Source organism: Taeniopygia guttata, chromosome 10 (assembly GCF_048771995.1).
Source record: "Taeniopygia guttata chromosome 10, bTaeGut7.mat, whole genome shotgun sequence".
NCBI classification, from domain to species: Eukaryota; Metazoa; Chordata; class Aves; order Passeriformes; family Estrildidae; genus Taeniopygia; species Taeniopygia guttata.
The window spans coordinates 18,679,224-18,705,686 of record NC_133035.1 but is presented as its reverse complement, the minus strand read 5'-3'; the positions used below and the strand labels follow the sequence as shown (position 1 = coordinate 18,705,686).

General features: G+C 46.4%; 1 protein-coding gene, 1 long non-coding RNA gene and 1 other non-coding gene across 3 annotated transcripts; 2 read left to right on the top strand and 1 right to left on the bottom strand.

Moving 5' to 3' along the window:
• Positions 1-1,072: 1,072 nt before the first annotated feature.
• On the bottom strand, positions 1,073-17,540 carry RAB11A (RAB11A, member RAS oncogene family). Its single transcript, XM_030281851.4, has 5 exons — positions 17,382-17,540; positions 9,589-9,784; positions 8,489-8,682; positions 7,477-7,557; positions 1,073-2,755 (listed from the first exon to the last, which is right to left on the bottom strand). The coding sequence occupies exons 1-5, from the start codon at positions 17,419-17,421 to the stop codon at positions 2,616-2,618; spliced, it is 651 nt and encodes a 216-aa protein (XP_030137711.1). The 5' UTR covers positions 17,422-17,540; the 3' UTR covers positions 1,073-2,615.
• A 17-nt stretch (positions 17,541-17,557) lies between these two features.
• Positions 17,558-25,769, top strand: LOC140684791 (uncharacterized). The gene is made up of 4 exons (XR_012057603.1): positions 17,558-17,660; positions 21,296-21,383; positions 23,385-23,628; positions 24,496-25,769. It is a non-coding gene; the product is annotated as an uncharacterized lncRNA (long non-coding RNA).
• TRNAQ-CUG (transfer RNA glutamine (anticodon CUG)) lies at positions 17,735-17,806 on the top strand. The gene has a single exon. It is a non-coding gene; the product is annotated as a tRNA-Gln (tRNA).
• Positions 25,770-26,463: the final 694 nt, after the last annotated feature.

The window sequence follows — 26,463 nt, the reverse complement described above, 5'->3', positions numbered from 1 at the left end:
TACAGAGTAAGTAATTCTAACTTAATAAAAATGTCTTTAAATCAGAACAATTCCATGTCCTTTCTGCTTAAGAGTCAGAACCTCAACTCCCATCAAAGACGAGAACCACTGATGCTCACTGAATAATTCTTAAAAGTTGGGGCTTTCAAATATGTAGAGGACAGCAAAAACTTTTGGCAAGCAAAGCCCATTTTGAAGCAATATATGGAATTCCCAGAATCTCAAAAAGCTCCTTCCAGGGCCCGAAGCAATGTCTGTTACCATCAGTTGTCTCCCATTAGCAGAGAGGAGACACTTCAGTACACAAGTAGTGCCAATTATGGAACAGAATGATTAATCAGCAGCTGAACAGGACAATCCCCCATTGGAAAGCATTCAGATGGAATAACGACTTGCTTTGTCTCTCCCAAAACACCTCTGAAAGATCCTTCCTGTCCCAGGAGCATCACCCAGCCCAGGCCAGGATCTGCATCCAGGTCCCTGCAATCCTTAGAAAAACACAGCAGAGACCCCCAGAACAGGAGGCAAAGGATTTCCCAGGTGAGAAGTTCCTTTTCTGTACGTGCCCCACTGGATTTTGCTTTAGAAGTCCTCAGCCTCCCACAGTGGTTTGTGCTCCCACCATCTGCACTACAATTCCATCTGCTGCAGGAGGAAGAGTTTGGCCTAAAACCACACAAAATCCAGACTGATGTGACAGCAGAGTCAAATCACCTGCTTATAGGAATGAGAAAAGGAAGCAAAGTGAAACTCATCCTGCATTTCCAGCTGACAAATTTAGAACTTGGCTGCCAAAGGAAATCGATTGATTCCAAAACCTGCTCCAGTATGGGCAGAGAATGTGCCACAAGAACAGCTCCTGCAGTGAGAGAGGGGCTGGGATCACAGCGCACCCTCAGAGCCATCCCCAGGGCTGCTCTCAGGGAAGGCAACAGTGCTACACAACATTTTCAGCTCCTTTTCCAGAGACACTTCCACTCCAGTGTCTTCTCACTGCCTCTTCCAAGCAGCTCAGAGGTAAAACCTTCAGGTCAAATCCCAATTCTCCCAAGAAGTGCAACCAATACCACAGTGAGTTGTCCCCTGTAATTCTTTATTAGAATCATGATGAATATATTTTAAATCAATCTAAAAAAATAATGAATCAAAGTACAGTACATGCATAAAATACAAAGTAATTTACAAATAGATCAAAATAGCATCTTCAGAACTAATACCAGGAGGAGAAATGGAGTAGAAAACAAGAAGTGACCGACTACAGCAATGCCTTCCGTGTGCCTCACACATCATGAGCACCGCGAGACAGAAAGGTTGGGAACAGAACACAGCTGGAAGTGCCAACCACATCTGGATCTTCCAAGTGGGTCATATCAGAGTTTGAGAAACATCCCCTACAATCAATTTCTTCCTTGTAATTGTATAAATAACTGCAGGCATTTACACGACAGAGTTCCTTTAAATCCTGTGGGAATGCAGTGGCTGTGGCCCCCAGTGCCAGTGTCAGGCGTGCTCAGGACAGCACAGAGCGAGTGACAGAAGGCACAGGTCATGTATCCCTGAACAGGCAGACTGGACAGGATTGCTACGGAGCAACAGACCACAGAAGGATCACATCCAGACAGAAAACTACTCCAGAGGGTTTTGTTGAAGAACATACACCAAACCACTGGAATAATTTTAAAATACTGGATCCACCAGAACTGAAAACTAAGGCCAGGTAGCAGAAGTTATTCATTCATGAACTCAAGCATTTGTATATATTAATATATGTGGCATGCACTGATAGATGTGATATGTAATACGTGCCAACACCCTTCAAGTCTGTGTCCCATGAAAGAAAAAAAGGCATCCTCAAATCCTGATACCACCAGCACTGTGGAGGCCAAGCCTCCAGCAGCACAAAGATGCTGCAAGTTCCAGAGCTGGAGTGACCCCTCCTCACGGACGTGGCCCCTGCGTTCATCTCCTTCCCAAGGGGCACCTCCATGGGGTCCCAGCAGCTCTGCCTCACATCAACCTCCTCTGCAGCAGGTGCCAAACCACAGCACCTCACTCACAGGTAGCCAGAACTGCTGCTAACTGCTGCTTGTTTGCAAGAAATTCTCTTTTCTCCCCCATAATATCCTATAAAACTTCACTTGACAATCTGAAGATGTAGCCAAAAACATTTAACTTACAATAAAATTGCACTTCAGAGCTTCATCAAGTTTTAGATGCAGAATGCAACACCTTAAGACAAGGAAAGATTATTCTGCCCAGAGAGATATTCCTTGTTAACCTGACAGTAATTGTTTTGTGAGGAGCAGGATAACGTCTTCAAGTGCTCTCCAAAGGTGTCAGTGCTCTGACTAGTGGGCATCATGTTGGGAAGGGATCAGCTGAGCTCCAAGCAATTTACTGAGCCCAAACCAACAGGTCGGTGTTGGGAAAATACTGCAGCCACATCCAAGTAAGAGACTGATAAACACTGAAATCAAAGTGTTTAAGACATGGAGAAATTCATGGAGAAGGAATAAGCAGTAACTAAACACAAGAATGTAACCACGAGAATTACAAATATATTTAAATCTTGGACCTGGGGAATATACACAGCCTTTTAGGAAAGAATGGACAATTTATATATTCTGACAGCACTGCATCTTTGGTTTGTTTTCAGTGGTTGGAGGGACGTGGATGGGAACCACGTTGTTGCTTGGGGACATGTCATTCTCACGTCTGTCAGACATCTGCTTCTGGGAAACAATCCGATAGATCTCTGGAAGAGGAGAAAGAGCTGATCAATATGTGCACACCAGCAAAATGCCATCCAAGAGTTAAACCTGGGGGAATCCAGGCACAGCTTTGGAATTACATAAGTAATGCAATGAAGCTTCCACACAAAGTTCAATTGTGGCGTTTTCTAGATACAGAAAATAAAATATATTTTTGCAACAGAAATTACTTTTTTAACAACTGTTTTACTTTCCTTGAGATAAGAGTCAGTAAATGGACAGAATTCATGAATCTCCATGCTATTCATGAGAAACTATGTGCCCATCCATTCTTTCTGAAGGTTCTTAAGCTCCAAGGACAGTGTTCAAGGACAAGGTCACATGTTTGCTGATGTATCCACAAACAGGATTAAAGGGAACCATTCCAGATTTCTCTCCCTGATAGGACAGCAAGGGCAATTTCTTCTTGCTGAGCATACCCATCATGTCTATCATATCCAAGCAGTGTTAAATCTTCAGAAAAGGTTGATTTGGGCCCAAAGGGGGAGACTCAGCCCCTTCAGCAGCACAGAAACCCTTTACAAAATGTGCTGTGTGAGAAATATGGGCACCAGATGAATAGATTCTTAACAAAGGAATCAGAGAGCATGGGACAAACACCTGCACCAAGAGCCTTGTCCTGTTCCTGGGGCTTGTCATGGCTGATGGTGCTGCACAAAAACTCAGAGCAACTCCAGCAGCACTTCAGCTGCACTGAGAGAGTAAAGCGTGTGTAGCACTTCACCCCCAGAAAGGAAATACAGGACACCAAAAATAGAACGTGGGGAACTCACTTGCAAATTTGAATACCATTAAAAATATAAAAGCTTGCTAAAGATCAGATTTACAAAAAGCCCCAGGTCAAACTCTGAAGGAACAAACTGTACATTAAAATGGCTTTTTCATGTGCAGTCAGGTACAGATCAGGTCATTGAGGCAACCAAACAAGAGCTGAACAGGTTAAAGGATTTTCTGATTTCACCCTTTCTCAAGCTTGCTCTTCTTTCCAACCATCTTACACACAAACAACCTCACAAGATAAGTGAAACCCATGAAAGAAGTCCTTCAAAGCCACCTGCAGCCTGGTGTGTGAATGTGCCGACAGGGCTCAGCTTGGCCCCGTGGCAGCGCTCAGCAGAGCCTGTGTGTGAGGTGGGAGGAGCAGGGCTGGAGAAATCTGCTCTGCACCTTCAGGACAAGCTTCATGCTCAGGGCTGACAGCCAGTTCACTCCCAGCGCAGAACAATGCCTGTTCCCATCAACAGGAAAAGCCTCTGGCCACCTTTGTTACTGGGAGTCCTCTGGTAGCAGCTCCAGCAGCTGCAATTCTCAGTTTCACTGAGAATTTCCTGAACAAGTTTATACAAGTCCCTGACATATCACACACTTCCTCCACCCCATGAGCCAGGACTCACACAGGGTTCCCTCTGTGTAACAGCCTCATCTGACAGCAAAGATCTTCAGCAAACAGCCCCAAAGCCTCAAAAACAATCTTAACAGCACAAATTCCCTTACTGATAATGAATCCACTCCTGACTCTGGGAACATTTCCAATGATGCTCACTTCCACAACCTCCCGAGCAGCCGGCAAATGAATCCACTGTAAACAGTCCCAAATTTGCTGCTTCTCCCTCCTGTGCAGAACAAAGCTTGGTGCAGCCACAGCCGAAATGCTAAAACCTGCCCTTCCCTGGTGAGCTGCACACGCAGCTGCACACAGGGCTGTGCTGCTGAGGCAGGGGAGGGGAACAGCCCAAACCTGCTCTCACTGGGGCAGAATGCCCAGCAGCCAAGCCCACACCGGAACTGCTGTGCCCGGAGAGCTCTGGGCTAATGAAGATGTGCCCTTTTTAATGAAGACACAGACTTTATTAAGGGCACATCTAGCAGAATGCATCACTGCATAATGGGGAACTGTGAGAGACAGGCCTTGCACTGTGAGAGCTGGGAAAGAGACACTGCTGCCCAGGAAGAGCTGGGCCAGGCCTCGGCTGCTCAGCCTGCACTGGGGCTCCATTCATTTTCAGGTGTACAGAGGCAACAAAAGAGGAAATCCCTCAATTTTTTGACATTAATTCTCTGATGTTGTTTCCTTGGTGATGGGATTCCTTAGAGATAAAACCACGGCAGAATGCGGTGCGGGAACAGAGACAGCACAGAGCCAGGCAGGGAAGGGAGGCAGACTGCAGTTTACTTTAAGGATGCTTTATCCTGCTGTGAATGCTCAGGGTGGCTGGGATCATGATACCAGTCTCTCTTATTTGCCAGATGATACAAAGCAGCTTTGTGTGCACAACAATCAGCCCTGGCAGTCTAGACATCTTGGAACAGAAGAATTTGGATAGGGACCATTACTCTAAGTCACAGATGGGAAAGGTCCTTAAAACCTCATCTGGAATCCACAGCAGGACAGGAAGCCCACCACATGTATGATACACCCCCTCTAACAGTCCTCTCTATATGGGAGAAGAAAGAAGAGCTTTTATCCCTTATTCCACCTGTAGCAACAGATCACATAGTCAGGCTGTGCTGACAACACTGAATTCATATTTCCCATGGCCAAAGCCATCTACCCAAAGTGCTTGATCTGAGAATCCAGGTGTGGAAAAGCTTAACAGGGACCCTGCTACACCTCCAAGGGAAGCACCTTTACCATCTTCCATCACTATCCCAACCACACCAGCTTCAGGAGGGCTGGAAAGACAGGGGGGCTGCTACAGACCTTGGTCACAACACCCCAGCAGCTGGGGAAAGGCTCTGAGCAGCCTGGGGTGTCTGCTGCAGTTCCCAGCACTGCAAACACCAGCAGGGCTGGTGCAGCAGCTCTTCCTGCCCCTTCTGTCAGCCAGCTCTGCTCACAGCCCCTGGCAATGCCTGCTGGCTTCCCCAGCTTCCTGCTCCCAAGGACAGCCAGCATTCCACCCACAGGCTCTGAGCTGGGAGGCAGCCCTGCCAGACACACAGCAGCCAGGATTCTGCGGGGTGACTCCAAAAACCACATTCCTCAGATGACTGCCCCCCTCCTTCCTCCAAAGCAAGTCATTAAGAGAAAAAGCCAGCTGTGAAGTGAGCTCCAGAACAGCCCTCCTCAGCGTGCCAGTCAGAGCCCAGCTGGAGCCGACCTGCTGCTCAGGCACTGTTCACTGCACCTTTATCTCCCCCAAACAGGAGCTCCTGTCTGCAGAGAGCACATGCCCACTAAGCACAAGTGTTTCTTCCAGCAGAGCTGAACTGACCCCTCCTGAACAAGGATCACAAGGATCCTGTTCACAAACCCAAGAGCTCTTCACCCCAAACTCTGTCACAGCAACATGCAGGCAACACTGACATCCATGGAAAAGCAACAGCCTCAAAAATCTGTCAGAGCCCACCATGAGCAAGTTTCACCACCTGTTCACCCACTACACACAGCTCTGCTTACAGACGTATTAAACCAGAAAAAAAAATCAATCAAACCTCCACAGATTAGAATCCAATCTCACTTCTGGAATAAAAGGTACTGTGGCAAGCACGTGAGGAGAGATAAAGAAAGCCCAGCCCATGCCCAAGAGGTGAGGTGCCTCCCATGGCAGCAGCAGTGCATCCTTTGAGCATCACACAGCTCTGAAGGCAGCCCAGGGCACACAGGAAACTTCCCACCTCTCCAGTGTGTGAGAGAACACAACGGGCCAGCAGGAGATGGGGACTGTGAGGTGACCAAACTACGCAGCCATGGCAGCCTGACAGCCACCTCAGGAGGGAATAAACACTGCCTGGTTTATGTGAGGTTGTTTTATTAGTGCTGGTAATTAACTAACCTGCACCTGAGAGCCCTGAGCCCCCTTTGCAAATTTATACATGGAAAACATATTGTAGGCAGTTGGAGAAAACAAGAGACTGCCTGGCACACCTAGAACAGAAACACAGGAAGCAGAGGAGTGTCTCAGATATTTTGAAAACTCAGACTAGAGCATTTGCCAAAGCTGAGAATAATGAAAACTCCAAAACCAGAGGCCACAGTGTCCCACTGTGCCCTGGCTGCTCAGAAATGCAGAAGCCTCATGACAGTGAGTGACTTCCACACCAATTTGTGAATTCCTATCCCACCTTTACAACCCAGGGTTAAGTAAAGGTTCTCCAAATTTAGTGTCTCAGCTTTAACAAGTTTTGCCTACCTAAACAAGGCTTTAAACTAAAAAGGAAGCACTTTATCCACAGAGCATAAAAATGCAGCACTGACTGCTGTCACATGTTACAGAGGCCAAAAGTCCAGGCAGGACTATTAAATTCAACAACAGCAACTCCTGCAGCTCAGGAGTCACTGTGTCTCAAAGGATGGATCTCTGCTCTTTCATCCCTTTTTCCTTGGCAACTGCTATGGTCACCATTAAAGATGGAAACAAACTGGACTGACTTCTCCTTGATAAACAATGGCTGTTCTCACTTGATGCCAGCAGAGACAATTCCCTCTGTGGGCACTCCCTGTAATGGGAGATGGAAACTGAAACACAAACCAGGCTGACAAGAAACCCGGGGCAGATCAAAGTGAACAAGGATTCATTCCCCAGTTCAAGGCTGGCCTTTCAACTGTGACACTTTGAAACTGGACTCCAAATCTTAGGGCTAATGAGGAATGATTAAACAGCAACATTTTAAACACTTTATAGGCAAAGAAATGCCTATTTGCATCATATCTGAGCAGCCTTCTGCCCTTCCCCCTTGAAGCACAAAGCCCTGGATGACTCACCTGTCAGAATAGTCTGGAAAGCTGCTTCCACATTTGTAGAGTCTAAAGCAGACGTCTCAATAAATGACAAACCATTCTTCTCTGTGTGGACAGAAATACTATAATTAGAGAGGTACAGCACATATCTGTTTCCCATCTGGAAAAACTTCTGTAGCAGACAATATTTGTAGTGTTCTTGATGAGACACCCAGGTATCAAGAGAAAGTAAAACAAGTTGTGGGGTTTTCCCCCTTAAGTGACGGGAAAGTGACACCACCCAACACCAACACTAGAATTTACACCCACTCCCAAGCACAGGATCAGCCCAATGCTGTGTACTTTAAGGCACATTTTCCTGCAGCACTGAAGGGGATAATCTGTTGCAGTTTCTCTGCATGAGAAAGTTTCTGGGATTTTCTTCAACCTCATCAAGTTTCTCCACCTCCCACCTGCTAATATATCACAAGAGTTTATTTAACAGGAATAGAGCAGCAGGGGGAATGACACTCCTCCAGCTGCAGGCAGGGATCCTCACTGGCCATAAACTCTGCCAGTGGAGCCACAGCAAACTTTAATGTGAGGAACCCAGCTACACTCCTGGATGAAAGAAACTGGGCCTGAACAAAGGCTTACAGATACTAGAAGTACTGTTCACAGATCTTAATTACATAACAAAAGTCAGAGAGCCAGTTTAATGGAAGTGTTCAGCCACAGGCACCTGTGTAAGGCTGCAGGTCAGTTGGGACACTGAAGGCAAAGCTACCAACACACCAGAAACTCAAACCTAAAGCCACAGGCACAGTTTCTGCAAGACAAACGGTGCCCAGCCAAGAGAATAAATCTGGTTTAAGATGTTCAGGTGCCTCTGGCTGCTTCTTGAAACAACACGCATGTTCTACCAGATCTGCTTTCTGACTGTGACACGTAACACTGAGGGACACGACCAGAGCAGGTTTTCTCCTGCTGCCCACACCCTCCCCAAGCCAGCTGGGCAGATCCCCGCACAGCAGCAGGACATTCCCGAGTTCCCCACCTGCGAAAGCTCTGGCCTCGTCGGTGGGGACAGCCCTGAGGTGGCGCAGGTCGCTCTTGTTGCCCACGAGCATGATGACGATGTTGCTGTCAGCGTGGTCCCGCAGCTCCTTCAGCCACCGCTCCACGTTCTCGTAGGTGAGGTGCTTGGCGATGTCGTACACCAGCAGTGCCCCCACGGCTCCACGGTAGTACCTGGGGCAGGGGACAGCCAGACAGACACCCTCAGCTCACAGGAGGCTGTGCCATAGTGGGGAACAGCTCTGACTAGGCCAGCTATGCAAACGGTGCCCAGGGCAATTCCCCACTGGGACAGGACACAAGGGAGCAGAGCAGCCAAAGTTACACCACAGGGCCAGCTCAGAGTTTGGGAGCAAGGCAAACCCCATGGCTCTGGGGAAACCCTTCATCCCAGACATGAAACTCTGAGCTCTGTGGGAAGCTGCTGTCACCTTCCACCTCTGATCCACTCCTGAAAATTCTCCCCCACCCATAACTGTGGGTGCAGCACAGGCACAGCCCAGATAGGGAGACTGTAGAGTGACTCACTGGGTCATAAAAATGTCAGCGTGATCTACTTCCTTTACCAAAGGCCACAGCTCCTTTCAAGTGAGAGCCACAGCAAGGCATTCAAAAGGAAAGAGGCTGTGCTCTCCCACCCCACAATCCCCTCCAGTGCTACTGAAATCCAGCTTTAGCTATGCTGGTTTTTAACAAATAAACAAGCACACAAGTGAGGAGTCTCCTGGCTGCTACAGGAAGGTTTCAGCTCTCAGGTTACCACTGATAAAACAACCAGGAACACTGATATTCCTTTATCATTCACTTCCATGGAAATGAGTCTCTCACAGCTCTTGCATTCTAAACTTGAAATGCCCCCAGTTACTTGTCATGAGAGCACTGCAAAGGAAATCAGTCTGTGCAGGAACACGCCAGACAGAGTTTCTGGGCTGAATAATATTTAACCTTCCCACCACCAGAGGTTGGGGTATTACCCAATAAAACACTAACACCCCTGTTTGCAGCTGGTGAGGCACTGGAAGGGCCCAAAATTGCCCTCCTCAGCCAAAGGTTGTCCTCAGCCACCCGGGCTGCACTTACGCTGAGGTGATGGCTCGGTATCGCTCCTGCCCCGCTGTGTCCCAGATCTGAGCCTTTATTGTCTTCCCATCCACCTGGATGCTCCTCGTTGCAAACTCCACTCCAATGGTGCTTTTGCTTTCCAAGTTAAACTCATTGCGAGTGAATCGAGACAGAAGGTTGCTCTTGCCTACTCCAGAGTCTCCAATAAGTACAACTGCAAGACAAAAATTATATCAGACTCAGACTCCAGATGTAGATGACACAGTGAAAATCAGATGCAAGAAATATTTATTTTAAAGAATGAAGAATGAAGGAAAAGAATGGCAACAGCACTATCCTTGTCATGGATCTGCTGTCCAAGTCTCAATATTTCTGGAAAACCAGAGCTACCACATTCACCAGCATTTTGAACAGATGTTAGACTTGATTTTTGATGGTTATATTTCAGCCTCCTTTGCACAGTTTGGAACAACATTCCTCTTTTAGGAACAACATACATGGTTGTCACTGCAAACATTGGTGACCAGTTATTTTTCCTTAAATCATACTAGAAGTAAAAAGCAAAACACAAACCCTACAACCACACAACTGAAATCTGCTTTGCTGAAGAAGTCCAAAACACAGGGTAAGCAGCAGACTCTGCTTTCACTTTACACTCCTCATGCCTTTGCAGAAGAGAGACTCCCCACTGGGGCAGAAAATTTTGTGAATGAAAAGAGAACCAAACCAAAGAACCCACAAGGCCACCATCACCCTGCCAGCCAGTTTGAAATGTTTGCTGAGCCACAGCTCTCTGCCCTTCTGCAGTCCCCACTGCTGCTGTGGTTCCTGCACACAGGAGGCCACAGACTGAAACTGCTCAAAAAAGCTGCCAGGGGATCTCTGAGCCTCACCACTGGATCCACCATTCCCTGGCTCAGCTTGACTTATCCCAGCACCAGTGCCAAGCAAACTAATTGGAAGGATTCAGCTATGCTTGACAAGAGACTGACAGAAGGTTCAAAGTCCAGTTCCTGCAGGAAAAACAGCATCACGAGGATTCACTGCATTATCTTGTAATGCTGAGTTGAAAGGTGCAAGTTTCATTGTAACTTAAAACTCAGTACCAAGAGGCAGAACACAACCAGAGTCACATTGGGTGATCCTACGGCCTTAAGGATGATGAGGTTACAAACTAGTAGTGAAGGAAAGGGAAGAAAAATAAGATTAAATCATTGAGAAGAAAGGCCAATAACGAAGTTCAGCAGTGAATCAATGCCAGTCCAAGCAAAAAAGCACACACTCAGGTGACAGCAAACATTGTGTCTTTGTTGAATTAGAAAAAACAATTACTTGCTCAGTGACACACATCATTAACTGTTAAGACACCACAACACAGCATTAGAGACTCTGTGTAGTACAGCAAAGCAAGGAGCACACCAAACACACTCAAAGACACCACCTCCCGTGGAGCTCAGTCTAGCAGCACAAACACTCCCATCTGCTGCTGCAGCCCTCTGCAGCTTCTGTTTAAATAATGCACAGCAACTCTTTGCTCTGACTGGAAGGCCAGAGCAGCACCTTTTAAACTCCCTCCATAAATGAAAATTGCCGAAAACGTTGGCTTCAAGCACGGCCTTGTGCAGAATTCTTCATCAAAACAAACATCTTCCCAGCAGCCCGTGCCAGCTGACTCAGCACGCAGCTGGCCAAGCACACGAGCTGCAGAAAGCACCCTCTGTTAACCTCTCCTGTGTAGGAAGATCACAAGTGCAGGTAGGTGAGGCCCCTGAATGCAAACAGCAGCCTGCTTTCCTAAGTGCCAGGTCACTGCTGACCAGCTCTGCTGGCACGGAGATACTACATCCTGATAAACCCAGTGCAGGGGACAGGGCACCACTTGCATCACCACCCCTGGCAAACAGCCACAGCTTTCCTCTGCCACTGGCAAGTCACTTCTTCAACACTGTTTTGGCAGGTTTGGACCATGGGTTTAGATGACATCATGTTTGTACTCACTGGGACACACAAGTTCTTAGGAGGGAAAAGCTGACAGCTCCCTTTGCACAGCTCAGTCCTGCTATCACCCAGCAGTAACAGAAGCTTCTCTAAGCAAGAAAAGCAATCCACATTCACCATTTCCTTTCCCCAACAGGATGCATCATATATCTGTTAAATATTTCCTCAACCCTGTTTTTGTAATTCAGTGCAAAGCCCACCTTTAATTCATTTAACAACAGAGGGATCCCTTTAATTCCTCTGCCAGGTTTTTTCCTTACTGTGTCTGAATCCCACACTGCTTATGTTCTGAATGGTTTCCAGCACTGGATTAATGTGTCCCAATTATAAGGAGAAAATAATACCTTCCTCCTTGAAGTCAGCTATTTCCTCTACTTAATTGGGCCATTGCAGCTCCTCTTGAACACAGGCACGAGGACAGCTTGGAATGTCAGCAGGCGCCTAAGAGTCCTCACCCCTTCTGCATTTCTGCCAGTCTGGGTAAGTATCACTCTTTAAATAAAATTATGAACTGAAACAGCTTTAACAACCACTCAGGTTGTGTTATTAATTTCAGTTTTGCTTTTCTTATCAAGCCACCATATTTTGATATTTTATACTACAGTGTTCCCATGTATTACATTCTTAGCATAGAAATGCAGTAGGAATGGTCCTGGATGGCCAAGTCCCATGCTAAACACCCTAAGGAAACAGTTTCTAGGAGGGAAATTACATTATCTAGGTCCATGATAAAGTTAATTGTTCCTGCACATTGTCCCTTTCATTGGGCTTTTCTTCCAGAAACTCACTCCTAATGGTTAGAAAGTGCCTTCTGATTTTCGGAAGGAATTAGTGGTCAGCTGACAGTGGTGTCCATGTGCCAGCATTCTCCATTAGCTTATTAGTGTCTTCTCCCAGTGGTGTTTAGGCTGGGGTATTTACAGAAAGCAACCACAGCTTGTCTGGGCTTTGCTCTATTTGCTAAATACAAAAACTTGTCAAATGGTTCCATATAAACACATTGTTCATTTCCCCAAACACCCTCTCTGCAAGTTTTTCAAATTCTTTTCATCACAGTGAGAACGGCATATCTCATTCTAAGTGGGATCTCCCGGTGATACAAACAAGAATTTCAGTATTTCCATCTCTGCTAAGCACACCTGGAGCTGGAATTATTTCATCCTGACCATTTCACCCTGATGGCTTAGTCTGCCTGTTATCAGACCTAATTGTTCAGCTTTAGGTTGGCAAACTTTTACTTTACCAGAGTCCAAGTCCTCAGGGATAAACCCTTACATCCCAAATCCCAGCTTCTCTGGAGGACCACACAGCTTTCAGTGCCACACTCCCACTGCCTCTGTCCCACCCAACTTGCATCACCCACAAATTCCTTTTCTGGGTCAGCGCTGGAAGGAGGAAGCTCTGGAGGAAACATTTTAGCCAGTTCGGCCACAAGACCCAGTCCTGACATTAATCAATAACCAGCTGTGGAGCAGCACCTTCCTCACAGGAGCAGCACCTCAGGAAGTTGCACAACCAAGGAAAATTGTATTGGCACATCTGAAAGTCATGGAAATAATCTCCCAGCCCCAAGTGACCGATTTAGTGGTGGGACAGTTCAATACTTGCAACCACGTGCTTTCAGTCAATGCATTTGACTTTCTATAGCATTTACTACCCCAAACATTTAAGACAAGCATACAAGCATTCAGTGAAGATAGGAAAAAAAAAAAAAAAAAAAGAGTATGAAGTCCACAGTACTGTATAAATTTCACTCTGTAATTCCAGATTTATTTCTGTAGAAGACCAAAATAAGAACTCAATTTCCTATGCTGCATGAGAAGCAATTTAGAGAACTATGTCAAGAAAGGCTTATTAATTTTTCACCAATATTCCAGCTCACTCACACAATTTTTATTTCTGTAAAACCTCTTAGTTTAAATTTTCAGAAAATATTTTAATTATCTCAATAAATAAGAGATCGTGTTGAAAATAGAATCCAGCAGCACTAGCTTCTGTTGTCTGTGGCAAAAGTTATTGCACAATATGATCTAGGACAAGTGCACCAGCACAAGAAAATCACCATATCTAAAACTTGTCTCTGCACTGAGCTCTGCTGTTAAGAGACATATCAACAAAAAGGTTGGACATGTCTTCATGACCCCCAAAAGAACCTGCTGATGAATAACTCGCCCTGCCCACTTCAGCTGGAGTTTGACGGGCATGCAAAAAAATTGACTTGATCTTACACATCATAGCTGGTCATAAATCCAACATGGTCATGACTTATTTTAATCACCCTCCTCAGCTCTGCCCCATTTTATCCACTCTTTTTCTGCCAAAAAGGGAACTGGCACCCCAGAGGCCTTTGGGGCAGGGATTACCTGTCCATACAATCAATAACACCTCCCAAAAGCTCTGCAGTAAATGGCTGCACCAGCAGCTTTGTTGCAGCACCAAAGTGCCTCCACATCTGAGGCAGTGAAAGCCAAGGGCTTCTACCACTGTCAAACCAACAGATGTCACACAACCACATATTTATGTAAACACACAAGTAAAAATGGGTCTTCTAAACAACAAACCAGCAAGCTGGTTCTGTTTCAGTGCATTTCTTCAATATCAAAGGGAGAAGTTGGAGAAATGAACTTGATGCAAAAAGCAGAGAGCTGAAACTGGAGTTCTTCCTAGCAGACAACTGAATATCACCACAAGTCAGATCCACAACATGAGTCTGCCCCAAATCCAGAATCCTAGACGGTCAAGGTGCAGACAGAATCATCCTGAGCTTTGTCCATAGAAAACATCTAATACAAGTGAGGGTTCCTTTGATAACTGCTCATCTATTGCAAGCACATTGATCAAAAAGAGCAAAAGGTTCCTGTACTAAAGCCAGGCTTAATTTGTTAAGTAATAAAGTCATAGATATATATCATTATTATATTTTCCTCCTACTAAAATTAGAGCAAGATTTATATGAACTGGACTTCATAGGCCTTGTGTTTCCTCAGGGGCCATTCTGGGAACAGCAGGCACTGCTCCCAGCGAGACCCTGAAAGTATGGAAGAATACAAAGACTGGAAGCTGGACAAGAAGAATTTAACAGAAACTGGTTTTTCCAAGCTAGATTTAGTCCTTCCTATATGCTGAAGTGTTGCAACATAGTCAGGAGAAGTGTATTTTGTAACAGATCCCTGGATTTTACTGTACAGCAGCACAGGTGGGCTCAGCTTTCACCCAGAATCAGAGTCAATCAGATTTCAACACACAGCTGCAGTCAGGACAAAACCAGAGGTCTCACAAACACAAACGTGGCAGTTCAGCCCAGGAACAGTAAAAGACAGCCAGACTAGAGAAGATTACGTGATTGTTTTAACCAGGTTAAACTCTGAACTCAGTCCCACCAACCTACCCATTCAGTCCCTTCAGAAACCCAGAAATGTCCTGCTGGATGAAGTGTCCTGACAGACCAACACCCCGAGTCTGACACCAAATAACTGATGTCCAAAAATCCTGATGTGCATCACAGCAAACAGGCTAATCTCTGACCTAGCCAGCCCCTGCATCTTCAAATAAGCAATGCCTTCAGACTTCCCATTGTAGCTGTCACACTGACACCCCAAACAAGATTTTTTGCTTCTATGAATTTATGCAGGCTTTCAAATCCATTTATAATATGCATGGCAATGCACCACTCCAAAATCTGCATACACACCTGAGGGATTTCGTCCTTTTGCTTTCACCTGCTACCCAATACAAGAAGCACTACAGATATCCAGAGAAATTATGACAAACAGGAGATACTTTCCCTATTCGCCCTTATCACTCACTGTTTAAATTTTAATCAAGCTGTACATCAATTTAGTATAAAGGCTATTAATCCATTAGGTCTCTTTTCTGATCATTTTGATGCCTTTCTCCACCTTTTTAATTCTACAACATCCCTTTCAAAATGGATATGTCTGTCATGGCTACATTTCACCTCAATTCCCAAGACGCTCATGACTCAAATTCAAGCACTGACTCAACGCTGTCCCCAAGTTCCCATTTCCTTTTCCAAAATATTTACCTACTCCTAGCCTTTTTGACCAGTGCCTGGCAAGGAGACATTCAGTTAGAGACCTACTTGCAGTAATTTCCAGATCATTCCAGAGTGGTGACAGCTTGTTTAGAACCACCATCACCTCTGGGAAGTTACAAAAGTTTCCACAGTTTCATTATTCTGCATTTTTGTGTTATTTCAGCCGCCACATCAATCCCAGTTAAGTGACAGACATTGCATCAACTTCCTGCAGTCAACTTTTGGCTGGAAAAATCCAAATAATTTATTTTCACAACAGCATTTTGACAGTATTTCCTGCACCCTCAATGGCTTCTATAAACCAAGCTAAACAGAAAACACTTTAGCAAAGGCAATCAATTAAATCAGCTTTGCACTTCTCCCTATAACTGGATTCCAACTTTATATTTTCCCAACTATAAAAGGAAGCAGGCCAAATGAAAGATAGGAGCTCTCCCAACAAACTCTGTGCCACTGATACTCCCAGGCTTCCACAGCTAGAACATTAATTACAAGCCCACTGACAGAACTGCATGAACAAGGGGAATTCAATGGCTTTGATAACCTGTACCTACAATAACATTGCCTGATGCCATTAAAACAGTGGTCAGCAAGGTCCTTGCCAGGGCTGCAAGCTGAGAAAAGAGCCCGTTCTGGACCTTCCTGATTTGATTTCCATAACAGTACAGATGTCTGATTTATAGGTAACTGCAACTGGACAAAACAGCCAACAACAACAAAAAAAATGTAATTCCTCAAAGTTATTACAGGAGCTTAAACGTACAGGAAAGAACATCAATGTTTTCCTTTACCTTTGTGATGACAAGCACAGGGTCTGCCACCATTAAAACACAACAAGTAATGCTCTTAATCCTAAATTAAAATTTACATTACTACATCACAATATACAACTACTTTTTTACACTACTTTGCATGCTTTTACAGTGGCATTTTAAAAACTGGATAGTCAACTTTTAAAATATCAGCACAATTCACAGCAGGTTACATGAACCTGTCCAGCAGGCCGGTGTTTTACTCTGCAGGGAGTGAAAATTGAGTATTTAACAACGACCTGGGAGGTTTTAACCCAACTTGGCGCTGCATCGCAGACCGGAGGGGCATCAGCCCTGGAAAAGATGGCATTCCTGCCCTTCCTGGGGGAGCCAGGACAGAGCAAGGCCAGGCTGGACAGGGCTTGGAGCAACCTGGGACAGTGGAAGGTGTCCCTGCCCACGGCAGGGGGTGGAATGCGATGATCTTAAGGTCCCTTCCCACTCAAACCATTCCATGATTGCAGGAGGATTTGACGATCTCTGGGCGTGGAGCAGCAGGGACATTCCACTCCTCGCCAAGGGCTCTGAACACAGAAGGCAGCAAGGAGTACTACTCGATTAAATGAGCGCATCATCTATCAATGCTGAGTATATCTCACCCACTCTAAAGCTCTATTTAACAGCTGGAAAAGGTCCTTATCAACCTTGAGGAGTCCTTATCAGCCCTGGGCATCCTTCCTGGCGATCTTTGCTCGCCCCCCCGCAGACCGGCCGCCGCCTCAGCCCGTGCCCGGGGCAGCCTCGGGCGGGCGCTGACACCAAATCGCCGCCGCCCAAGCCGGCCCGGAGCTGCCATTTGGGCTGAGGGAGGGAGGGACACCCGAGCGGGGCCGGCGATGCCCGGAGCGCTCCCGCACCCGCCGGGCCCCGCGTCAGGGAGCGGCCCCGGCCCCGCCCGCGGCCCCGCCGCTCTTCGCCCGCCCGCCGGGCCCTGCCCGCCTCACCTTTGAAGAGATAATCGTACTCGTCGTCGCGGGTGCCCATGGCGGGTGGCGGAGCAGCGGGACCGGGAGCGCAGCGGAGCGGGGCCGGACCCTCCCTGCAGCCGCCGCAGCTCTTCCGCCCTCCGCGCTCCGCCCGCCCGCCCACAGGCGCTTCCGGGGCAGCGGCGCCGCCGCACGACCGCGCCCGGGGCAGCGCCCTCAGCGCCCTCAGCGGGGTCACGGCGAGCGGGGGTCCCGCCCGGCCCCGCGGCCCCTCAGCACCGACCCCCCTCCGGCACGGTGAGGGAGCGGCCGCGCTGCGGCGGGGCGCAGGGAAGGAACTAGGGGCGGCCGGGAGGGGGTGGTGGCAGAGCGGTTCCATGGTGTAATGGTTAGCACTCTGGACTCTGAATCCAGCGATCCGAGTTCAAATCTCGGTGGAACCTGAATTTTTTTTTTTTTTTTTCGGCTTTGTGTGCCCAAATGATGCTTGGGGTTCTCTGAGCTGCCCGAGTGAGTCCCTATGCCCAAAGGATGGATGGGCACACTGAGCTACCCGGAGTCCTGTGCCCAGCTGATGGCTGGGCATGCTCTGAGCTCCCTGGGCCTCTTCACACACTGTGATAATCTCACCTCGCCTCTTTCCTGGAGCTCACCAGCCTTAACCCCCACCACGGGGTGGGTGCCCTTCTCCTGCCTCCATGGGCAGGCACCGGCCTCATCCCAAAGCCACCCACCAGCACAGGGGAGCTTGGGGTTGGTTGATGGGAAGCCCCCCAAGAAGATCCCTCCTGTGAACTGAGCTTGTGGAGGTATTAGAGAGGCCAACAAGGTCTTTCAGCTCATGAGGTGCAAAAAAGTCATGAGCACATTCCCATTGCCACCCCTGCCCACCCTGCCTCTCCCTTCCCAAAAGGTGTCCGGTTCCCCTGTGCCAAGGGAGACACCAACTTTGTCATCAGCTTCTTCTGGTGCAGGCTTGAGATACAAACAATAGAGGATAAAAATAGCACTTGTGTCCAGATGATTAAACAGAATCCCTTAAAACTGCTCTTTCCCCGCCAGCCTGCCCTCAGCAGCAGCATGTTTGCCATCACTGCAGTCAGTGGCTGTGTCATCATTCCTGCGTGTGGAAAGTGACCCCCGGGCATCAGCAGCAGTGCTGTGCATCAGTTACCGTCTGCTGGCACCATAACGAGCCAGAACGTGATCCTCTGCATTTAAAGAGAAATATTTCATGCTGCCTCAGAGCTTCCAAGTGGAGAAAACAAACATTAATAACAAAGACATCTGAAGTGTGACTGCAGTGTGTCCCTCCACAGGACACAGAGGCTCTCCAGGAGCACTGGGAGCATCACAGTCTGGGCTCACCCACACCCTGCTGCCAGCCTCTGATGTGCCCTGCACCTCCAGCTCCTCACAGGGGGTAGTGTAGTGGTGAGGCCTGTAGGAATCTGCATTGGATTCATCCTTTTTATCTCCAGCTAAACCCAGAATACACAAAATTTTGAGCCTGAAAATGCTCCTCCAGCTCCTGCCTTTCTCAATCCCCTGGCATTGAGTAGTACATCAAATAGATGACAGATACTTGCCTGTGTAGAAGCTGGGTATATTTATAATTCAGGAGCTCAGGTTTCCATCTCATATCCTATTTGCACTTGTCCATTGAACTTTGTTGTTTAAAAGCTATTAATTTTCACTTGATGTTTCTCAGACCTGGTTTCATCCTCCAGAACTGCTTTTAGAGCTAAAAAGCCTTAAAATAACACAGATGAAGTACCTCTAGTTATTCTCCTGTAAGAGCTGTTCTCCTTTTCATGCTTTGGATTGTGTTTGTGAGCCTAGAAATACCCTTTATTTACATTTTTCATGCGTGCAAGCATTACTTCCTCTTGCATCACATTGCAGATGTTCCTCATCTGGAACTGACTTACCCTGTGCAAGAGTTTAGGGCACAGGGTGAGGACAGTGGCTCTTCTGGCTTAGGTAAAAATCACAATCCCCACACTGCTGCAGCACTGTCACTTGTTGAACTTCAGCCATGGTAAAGCAAAGGCATTTTTACCATTGATTTTTTAGCAAAACATGACAAGTTGTGCAGATTGCTATGGAACTGGGCAGCAGCAGGGATTACTTCTAGCTAAGCCTGTTTAAATGCAATTGACATTTAAAATCAGATTCTTCACAGTGAAAACTGAAACAGTAGAAAGAGCTCTGTGTCTAAACAAGAATCAACAGAGCGGGACATGAGGAGAGCATTGAACTAGCAAGCAGCTCCAGAAATCAAAGTCTTATATCCTGTTCAGTTCTGGGTTAATTTTGTTGCTATTCAAGCCCCAGAGGAGAATATCCAAAGCCTCAGGAAATGTCACTGTCAGCACAGGCTGGTTTGGGCTGCTCTGCTCTTTCCCTGTGTCCCCTCCCAGAGTGAATTGCTGCAGAGATGGGATGGCCTGGGACACCTGCCGTGCACAGGAAACACAGCCAGAAAGCAGAGGTCAGGCCTGGAATAACAGAGGCTGTGCTCTCCAACTGACAGCTTTTAATGTGAGAACAGTCACTCAGCACTGGCATTTCTGCTGCAATAATTGCCATTAGTGTCATCCTTGCGGGAACACTAAATTCATGGCAAACCTTGAATTAGCACGCCCTCATAATTCCTGACTTAGGCAGAACCATTTGCAGAGGCAGCACGTCCCAAGCAACTGGAGCAGAGACAAGGAATGATACTCAGCTGGGCCTTGGCTGGTCAATTTAGCAAAGAAAGAAGCAGAGGTCGCACTCATAACTGTGTATTTATGGGTCTGTTCTGGAAATTCCCAGAGCAGCTGCCAAAAAGAGCCCAGCACCATTAAGGTGCAGATGTGTGTCAGGGCTCCCAGCTCTCAGCTGCCCAGCCCCAGGCACTGTGCATCAAGATCTCCCTGCATCCAATTCTCACTTCATTCTCCACTTCCCTCTTCCCACCAACTCCTGAGATCCCCCAGAGTAATCCTGGCCTAATAAAGTGGAAAATTTACCACCAGCTTTGATGGTTGTGGCATTCCCACAACAAGGTCAAGATGTTTTTGCAGAGCACACTGGTGGTATTTGACATAGAAATGGCAGAATGTGAAACAAGATGGCCCGTATTTGCTGCTGGTCCCAGCAAAAAAAGAAAAAGAGTTTTTCTGGCTTTGAAATCCCTGTTCACACTTTGCAAATCCATCTCTTTGCAAAGCTCAGAGAAGATTTGGGATTGGAAATCACAATAATTCAAAATTGTCCTTGAAGGGCTGTTGACCCAAATTCCCATTTCCTGGATAAAAGCAGCCCCTGGCTTCCCTGGGGCAGAAAGCAGGAAGGACAAAAGCAAAGCCCCAGAACTGTGTTTTATCAGAGGAGAAATATTTCCTAAGGGGAAAATTCAATCAATACTTTGCAATTTCCTAACAATCCATTAATCATTGCGATTATGCAGAGATAATTCAAGCTTTCGAATCCAGCTGCTAAATTAGAGACAAGCGTACTCTTAGCACGCACTATCCTCAGTTTCACATGTCAGTCAGAAAAAAACTCCTTCAAATATAAAATCTCTCCACAGAAATTTAAAGAAACCAATTATTTTTAGAAACCTAGACCAATTTAAAGGGTTTACAATGTACAAGGATTCTATTTTCCAGGTAATTCTATGCCACAGGTAGGAATAATGAAAATACATGGAGTTAATAGGAATTTTTCTGTTGATAATTCATTTGCATTCCATCACCTGCTATGTCCTTTCTGATTTCTACAGCTTTAAGAAGAAAAGGTATAAGAAGAAATATACCAAATCAAAATTAATTTCTAAATTAGCCTTTCCTTTCCTAACCTTGAGCTTGGAATACAAAAAGACCTGCATCTGAACATATTTTTTATCCAAAATCAAATCTAATTCTGGTTCTTTTGCTCTTTAGGAATCCCTGCAGCACTGCAGAAAGAGTGGAAAGGGAACAGAAAAATTAACCATCTTCTGGAGACATCTTTTACTAGGACAATATTATGGTAAGCAGAAAGGAAGAAAAGTTTTCATTGTGTTTTGGGAACAGGAACTGAGTGCAAGACTCAATGACTTGGTGTTCCTTGTGATGACTGTCAAAATGAAGTCATCAGTCTCCTGAATCCATTTTGGATTCATCACTCATCTCTTTGTCTGTGTCTGCTGCCTCCAGAGACACCAGCAAGATAACCCTGGCAGCCCCAGGATAATTGCTGGCCAAGATATAATTTTATAGAATCATCACTCAAAATATTCTTCCTCTTCCACACCCTGCCAGAGGGGTTTATTCCCTATCTAGGGTCAAAATGTGCTTGATGTTGGAGTTGGTACCAGGCAAATGCAGCGACAGCAGCGCAGGCGTTATCACGTGGCCCATCATCTTCTGATTTGGATCCAAAAGATCAGCCCTGGGGAATGGAGAAGCTCTTTGGGTTCTGTGGCCAAGTCATTCTCTGCTGAAACAACCGGCGGGGCCAGCTGGCTGTGCTCAGCATGGCCACGTTGTTGTGGAGCTGCACGACTGTACTGGGAGCCAGGCTGAGACTGTAAAACTTTGCTCATTAAGATCATTAGAGAGCTGTCAGATGGAACAACTGGGATGGCTTTGATCTGGCAGAATATCCTTCCTCCTGTTCCCAGACCTTGGGAACCATCCAGTTTTCCATAATTTTTTTTCCAAGTAATTTGAACAATGCTCTTTGGATTTTCTATAGGTTGCAATAACTTCTTCAAGCAAACTGGAGGCTGTAACAGCTATAACAAGATTAATTTATTAAACAGAAACCCTGATATTTCACTGATCCGTCTATAAATAAGTTCACAGCTGTTGTGCCAAGAAAATGACAAAATGTTGCCGATCATCCCAAAGATATTCCCTATAAATCCACTAGGTGTCCTACTGTTTACAAGCAATTAGGCTCAAGGTTTGTTTGGGTTTTTCCCTAGTTTTGCCAGTGAGGAATTAGTTTGAGGCTTTAGTGGCATGAGGTCTGGGTTTGCAGGTTGCAGGGACATGTACGTGTGGTTTGTGTGACACAGCAGGACATCCGGCTCACAGCGCCAGTGCTTTTGGCAAATCCACTAATGTTCCCCACAGAGACCAACTCAAGGTTACAGGCTGGAAGAGAAAAAGGGAAAAGAATCTGCCTTCCTCTCCTGGGAATGCTAAACAAGATCCAGCCGAGCCAAATCCTCTTTTCAGTCAACCTTGGGCATCTATTTATAGGACTGCTCAAGTGAGGCCAACGCTGACCTCAAAGGTGGTGGCAACACGCCTTAACCTTCATGGGAGCTGCTCTGCACAGGCTGTGGCTGTGACATTCCTGGTCACTGTCCCTGTCCCTGATGAGTGTTCCCTGATTGCCAGGGCCTGTCAGCAAAGGCCAGCACAGCACACGCTCACAAGGTGCCCTGTCACTTCTAACACGGGGGGACAATGTAAATGCATAGCAAGAAACGCTATGCTTTTTTTTTTTTTTTGCCGAAAAACAGCCAAAGGGGAATTTTCTCATCTCAGAAAATACTTGGGGTGGAGTGTGGCCATTGGACAGACTCCAGCTGCTTGGCTGCTCCTCCGTGGTGTGACCTGGAGCACACTCACCATATCAATTGTGCTATCCAGGACATCCCTCCTCTGCCTCTGGATTTGTTACTTGGAGCCCCAGATATCTCCTAGGTATTGAAAAAGCATCTTTCATTATTCCAGTGCTTTTCAGTGCTCAGAAATGCAGTATTTCAGTGAGAGAGAACTGCAGGGTGATTTTTATGGTCTTGTAACTGAAGCACCAATCACATTCTGTGTAATCCTCCCAGTCTTGCCTTCCTAAATAGGGACCATTGCATTTGCAAACACCCCTCCTGTTCACTCTCATTTCAGAGGGCTGCCACAGCTTGGATCTACCCCAGATCTGTGCGAGGTAAATGAGGAGAAAATCACTTTTGTTTTCTATTTAACAAATGCCAGAGGCAGAGATGCTCTCAAACAATGAGATTGTCTCTTTTTCCAGTAGGTGCTTCATGGCCAGAAGTCCTGCCCAGGGCTATTGGCTCTGCAAACAGGCACTGGACAAGATGTCAGCACCAGTTTAATCACAAACTTCAAGGGGAAATCAGAGGGGGAACAACAGCCTCCTGTCCTTGGCCCACCAGGACTCCTTGCCATCAGACATTGTACATCACAGGAATTGCCAAGCATCTGTCCTCTGCCATGTGTCACTGCTCTGCCTCTCTTCCCTGCTCTCTGTGCTCAAGGTAAGGCAGTCATTTTCCAGCAAGAAGAAAAGGATGCTGAGATCTGCCCCAGTGTGTATCTGTAGGTACCTGCTGCAGTCCCACCCCTGAGCAGGGTGCAGCATGTGCTGGCTGTGAGGGAGTTTAACCTGCTCCGGCGCCTGTGTTTGCAGTGACACACAGCAAACACCTCCAGCCTTGCCATGATTCAGAGCTTAATGTGTGGGAGCCATCTGGTCCCGTAGCTGAAGGAGCAAAGGGAAAATCTGATGAAAGCACAAACAGTCACAATGAGAGACTGAAAAGATGTGTTGATATTCCAAGCAGAAGTCTCCTTCTGTGGGGGGTAATCTCATCACCCATTGCCTCTTTCCTGCTCTTTCCTCTGGAAACCTGCTGTCAGCCAGGTTGCACTCTCAGCTCTGGGAGTACTCACACCTCTGGGAAGCTAAAAATATGTTTCATGTGCTTGAGCATACCTCCCGAGACAGGAATTTGCTCAGCAGCCAGCTGTGCAGTGAGCAAGATGTGCGAGATGCTTCCATGCAGCACAGCACATTTTAGGGAGCTTGGACTGATCCAGAACTTTGGCTGGTTTAAGATGCACTCTCAATTGGGATTAGTCACTAATATTGTCCCACTGCTGTGCAGAATGACAGCTTATGGCTGTGACAGAGTGAATGGAGCTTCACCTCAGCTTGCCTAGATATTCTCAGCTCTGGAAAGGAGATGTATTTGGGAGGCACTGGAGTATCAGGGGAGAAAACAAGGAACTCAGTGCAGTGGATGGGGTAGAACTTAGGACGGCTTTGATGTGGCACAATTGGTGCATAACTTGTCCAGGATACTGGGTTAATAAAAGTGGTTTAATTTTCATGTATTTTGCAGGTAGTCTGGTTTTTCCTCGTTCTAACCCTGGTTTCTGATGTTTGGAGGGCACAGGGAAGGCAGTGAGACAGAAGATGCCTATTTTAGTACTTCTCTGCAGGGAGCACACACGTTTCAGACAGGTACACATTTGTTTCCTCTGACACCAAATTAATGGGAATTGATGTATTGATTCTACAATTCTTCTAAAATTTGCTTCAAGTTTCGGCTTGCTTTCAAGCTGGTAAAATGCAATATGCACACAGTTCAAGACAGCTATTTAATTATTCTAATATTAATATAGTTTTAAAAATACAGTTCCCTCTGGAAAGCAGAAGGTAAAAAGCATAGAGAGCAGCCCAGAAAGTCTCTATATCCTGGATTCATCCCACAGTGAGGGGGAGACTCTGCCTTTCTGCCCCACTCAGGTGAGACCTCACCTGCAGAGCTGCCTCCAGCCCTGGGGAACAACAGCAGAAGGATTTGGAGCTGCTGGAGCCAGTCCAGAGGTGACCATGGAGGTGCTGCAAAAGCTGGAGCCCCTCTGCTCTGGAGCCAGGCTGAGAGAGATGGGAATGTTCAGTTTGGAGAAGAGAAGGCTCTGGGGAGACCTTAGAGATCCTTCCAGTGTCTAAAGGGGCTCCAAGAGAGCTGGAGAAGGACTTTGTACAAGGGCCTGGAGGGAGAGGACAAGGGGAAATGGCTTACCACTGACAGAGGGCAGGGATAAATGGGATATTGGGAAGGAATTGTTCCTTGTGACAGTGGTGAGGCCCTGGCACAGGTGCCCAGAGAAGCTGTAGCTGCCCCTGGGTCCCTGGAAGTGTCCAAGGCCAGCTTGGACAGAGCTTGGAGCACCCTGGGATAGTGGAAGGCATCCCTGCCAATGGCAGGGGGGTTGGATCTGGATGATCTTTAAGGTTCCTTCCAACCCAAACCATTCTGGGGTTCTATGATTCCATTATACAAGAATAACCTGAGTCAGTCATTTGTCAGTCTTAAGGGTTAAGTCCAATGTCTTTATGACTATTCATATATTTAACTGAATAACTACTGGCAAAGTAGTCACCTCAGGTACTCAGCAACTGTATTTGTAGACTATGAGAGTATCTCTGTGCCAGGTAGGCTCATGGCTCTAAAAAGGTCCAAAAAGAGAAATAACTTTCATTAGGAATTGAGTAAGAGTCCTATATTTTCTTCTTTGATCACTCTGTCTCTGCTTTTATGATCTCACTAGGACAGTTCATATGACAGATGTTTCTGTATTTTGAGTGGCAACATGATTCCTTCAAATATTTGAAGTCATCTTTGTGTTTATTTCCTGGGAAAACAGCATCCATCTGTACTTTAAGAATAGAACATATACAAAAATGTATAGAACTCCAAAGCACAGAATACAGAATTTTTAGGCAAAATTCTCTTCTCAGATACATTTACATAACTCTGGAGTAGTGTCTTCCTCTTTCTTGTTGTTGCTCTGAGCCGCTTTTCATCTCACTGTGTCAGAGCCATAGGATCTACCATACATGGCTAAATCCAATTTCATCACAACTGTTGCAATCTCCTAGACAAAATTACAATCTCAGAGGAAGTACATAAAGATGCATGGGCCTCAATATCCTAAAAATATGCTGCTGTCAGTTCTCTGTTAGTAGCTTTCCATGCAAATGAAAATACTGTGGTGGTGGAGAACTGCTGAACTATCTGGAGCAGATTTTCCACATGCACACAAGCATAGAATCTGCATTATTTGGCCAAGCTCCTTTATAAAACATCATGTTCAATAGCTCTTTCTTTAAACAAAGAAAGGGTTTGCACTAAATAGTTTGATATTTATTTTGTGTAACTCTGTTCCTTGGCTGTCCATGCTATAGAAATGCTGTTATGCTCCAAGAAGACAGATTGCCTGGGCTGGAAGCCCCAGCCCTGATCCAGGGAAGCACATGGCTTCCTTACAATGATTATGATGAATATAATTACTATTCAGTA

What these genes read in the sequence shown, in the direction of transcription:
- RAB11A (XM_030281851.4), bottom strand. Translation starts at nt 17,421, where the DNA reads ATGGGCACCCGCGACGACGAGTACGATTATCTCTTCAAAG. An exon ending in TACCGAGCCATCACCTCAGC is followed by an intron (nt 8,683 to 9,588) that starts GTAAGTGCAGCC and finishes CCCCTGCCCCAG; the next exon opens with GTACTACCGTGGAGCCGTGG. An exon ending in CGAGGCCAGAGCTTTCGCAG is followed by an intron (nt 7,558 to 8,488) that starts GTGGGGAACTCG and finishes CTGTCCACACAG; the next exon opens with AGAAGAATGGTTTGTCATTT.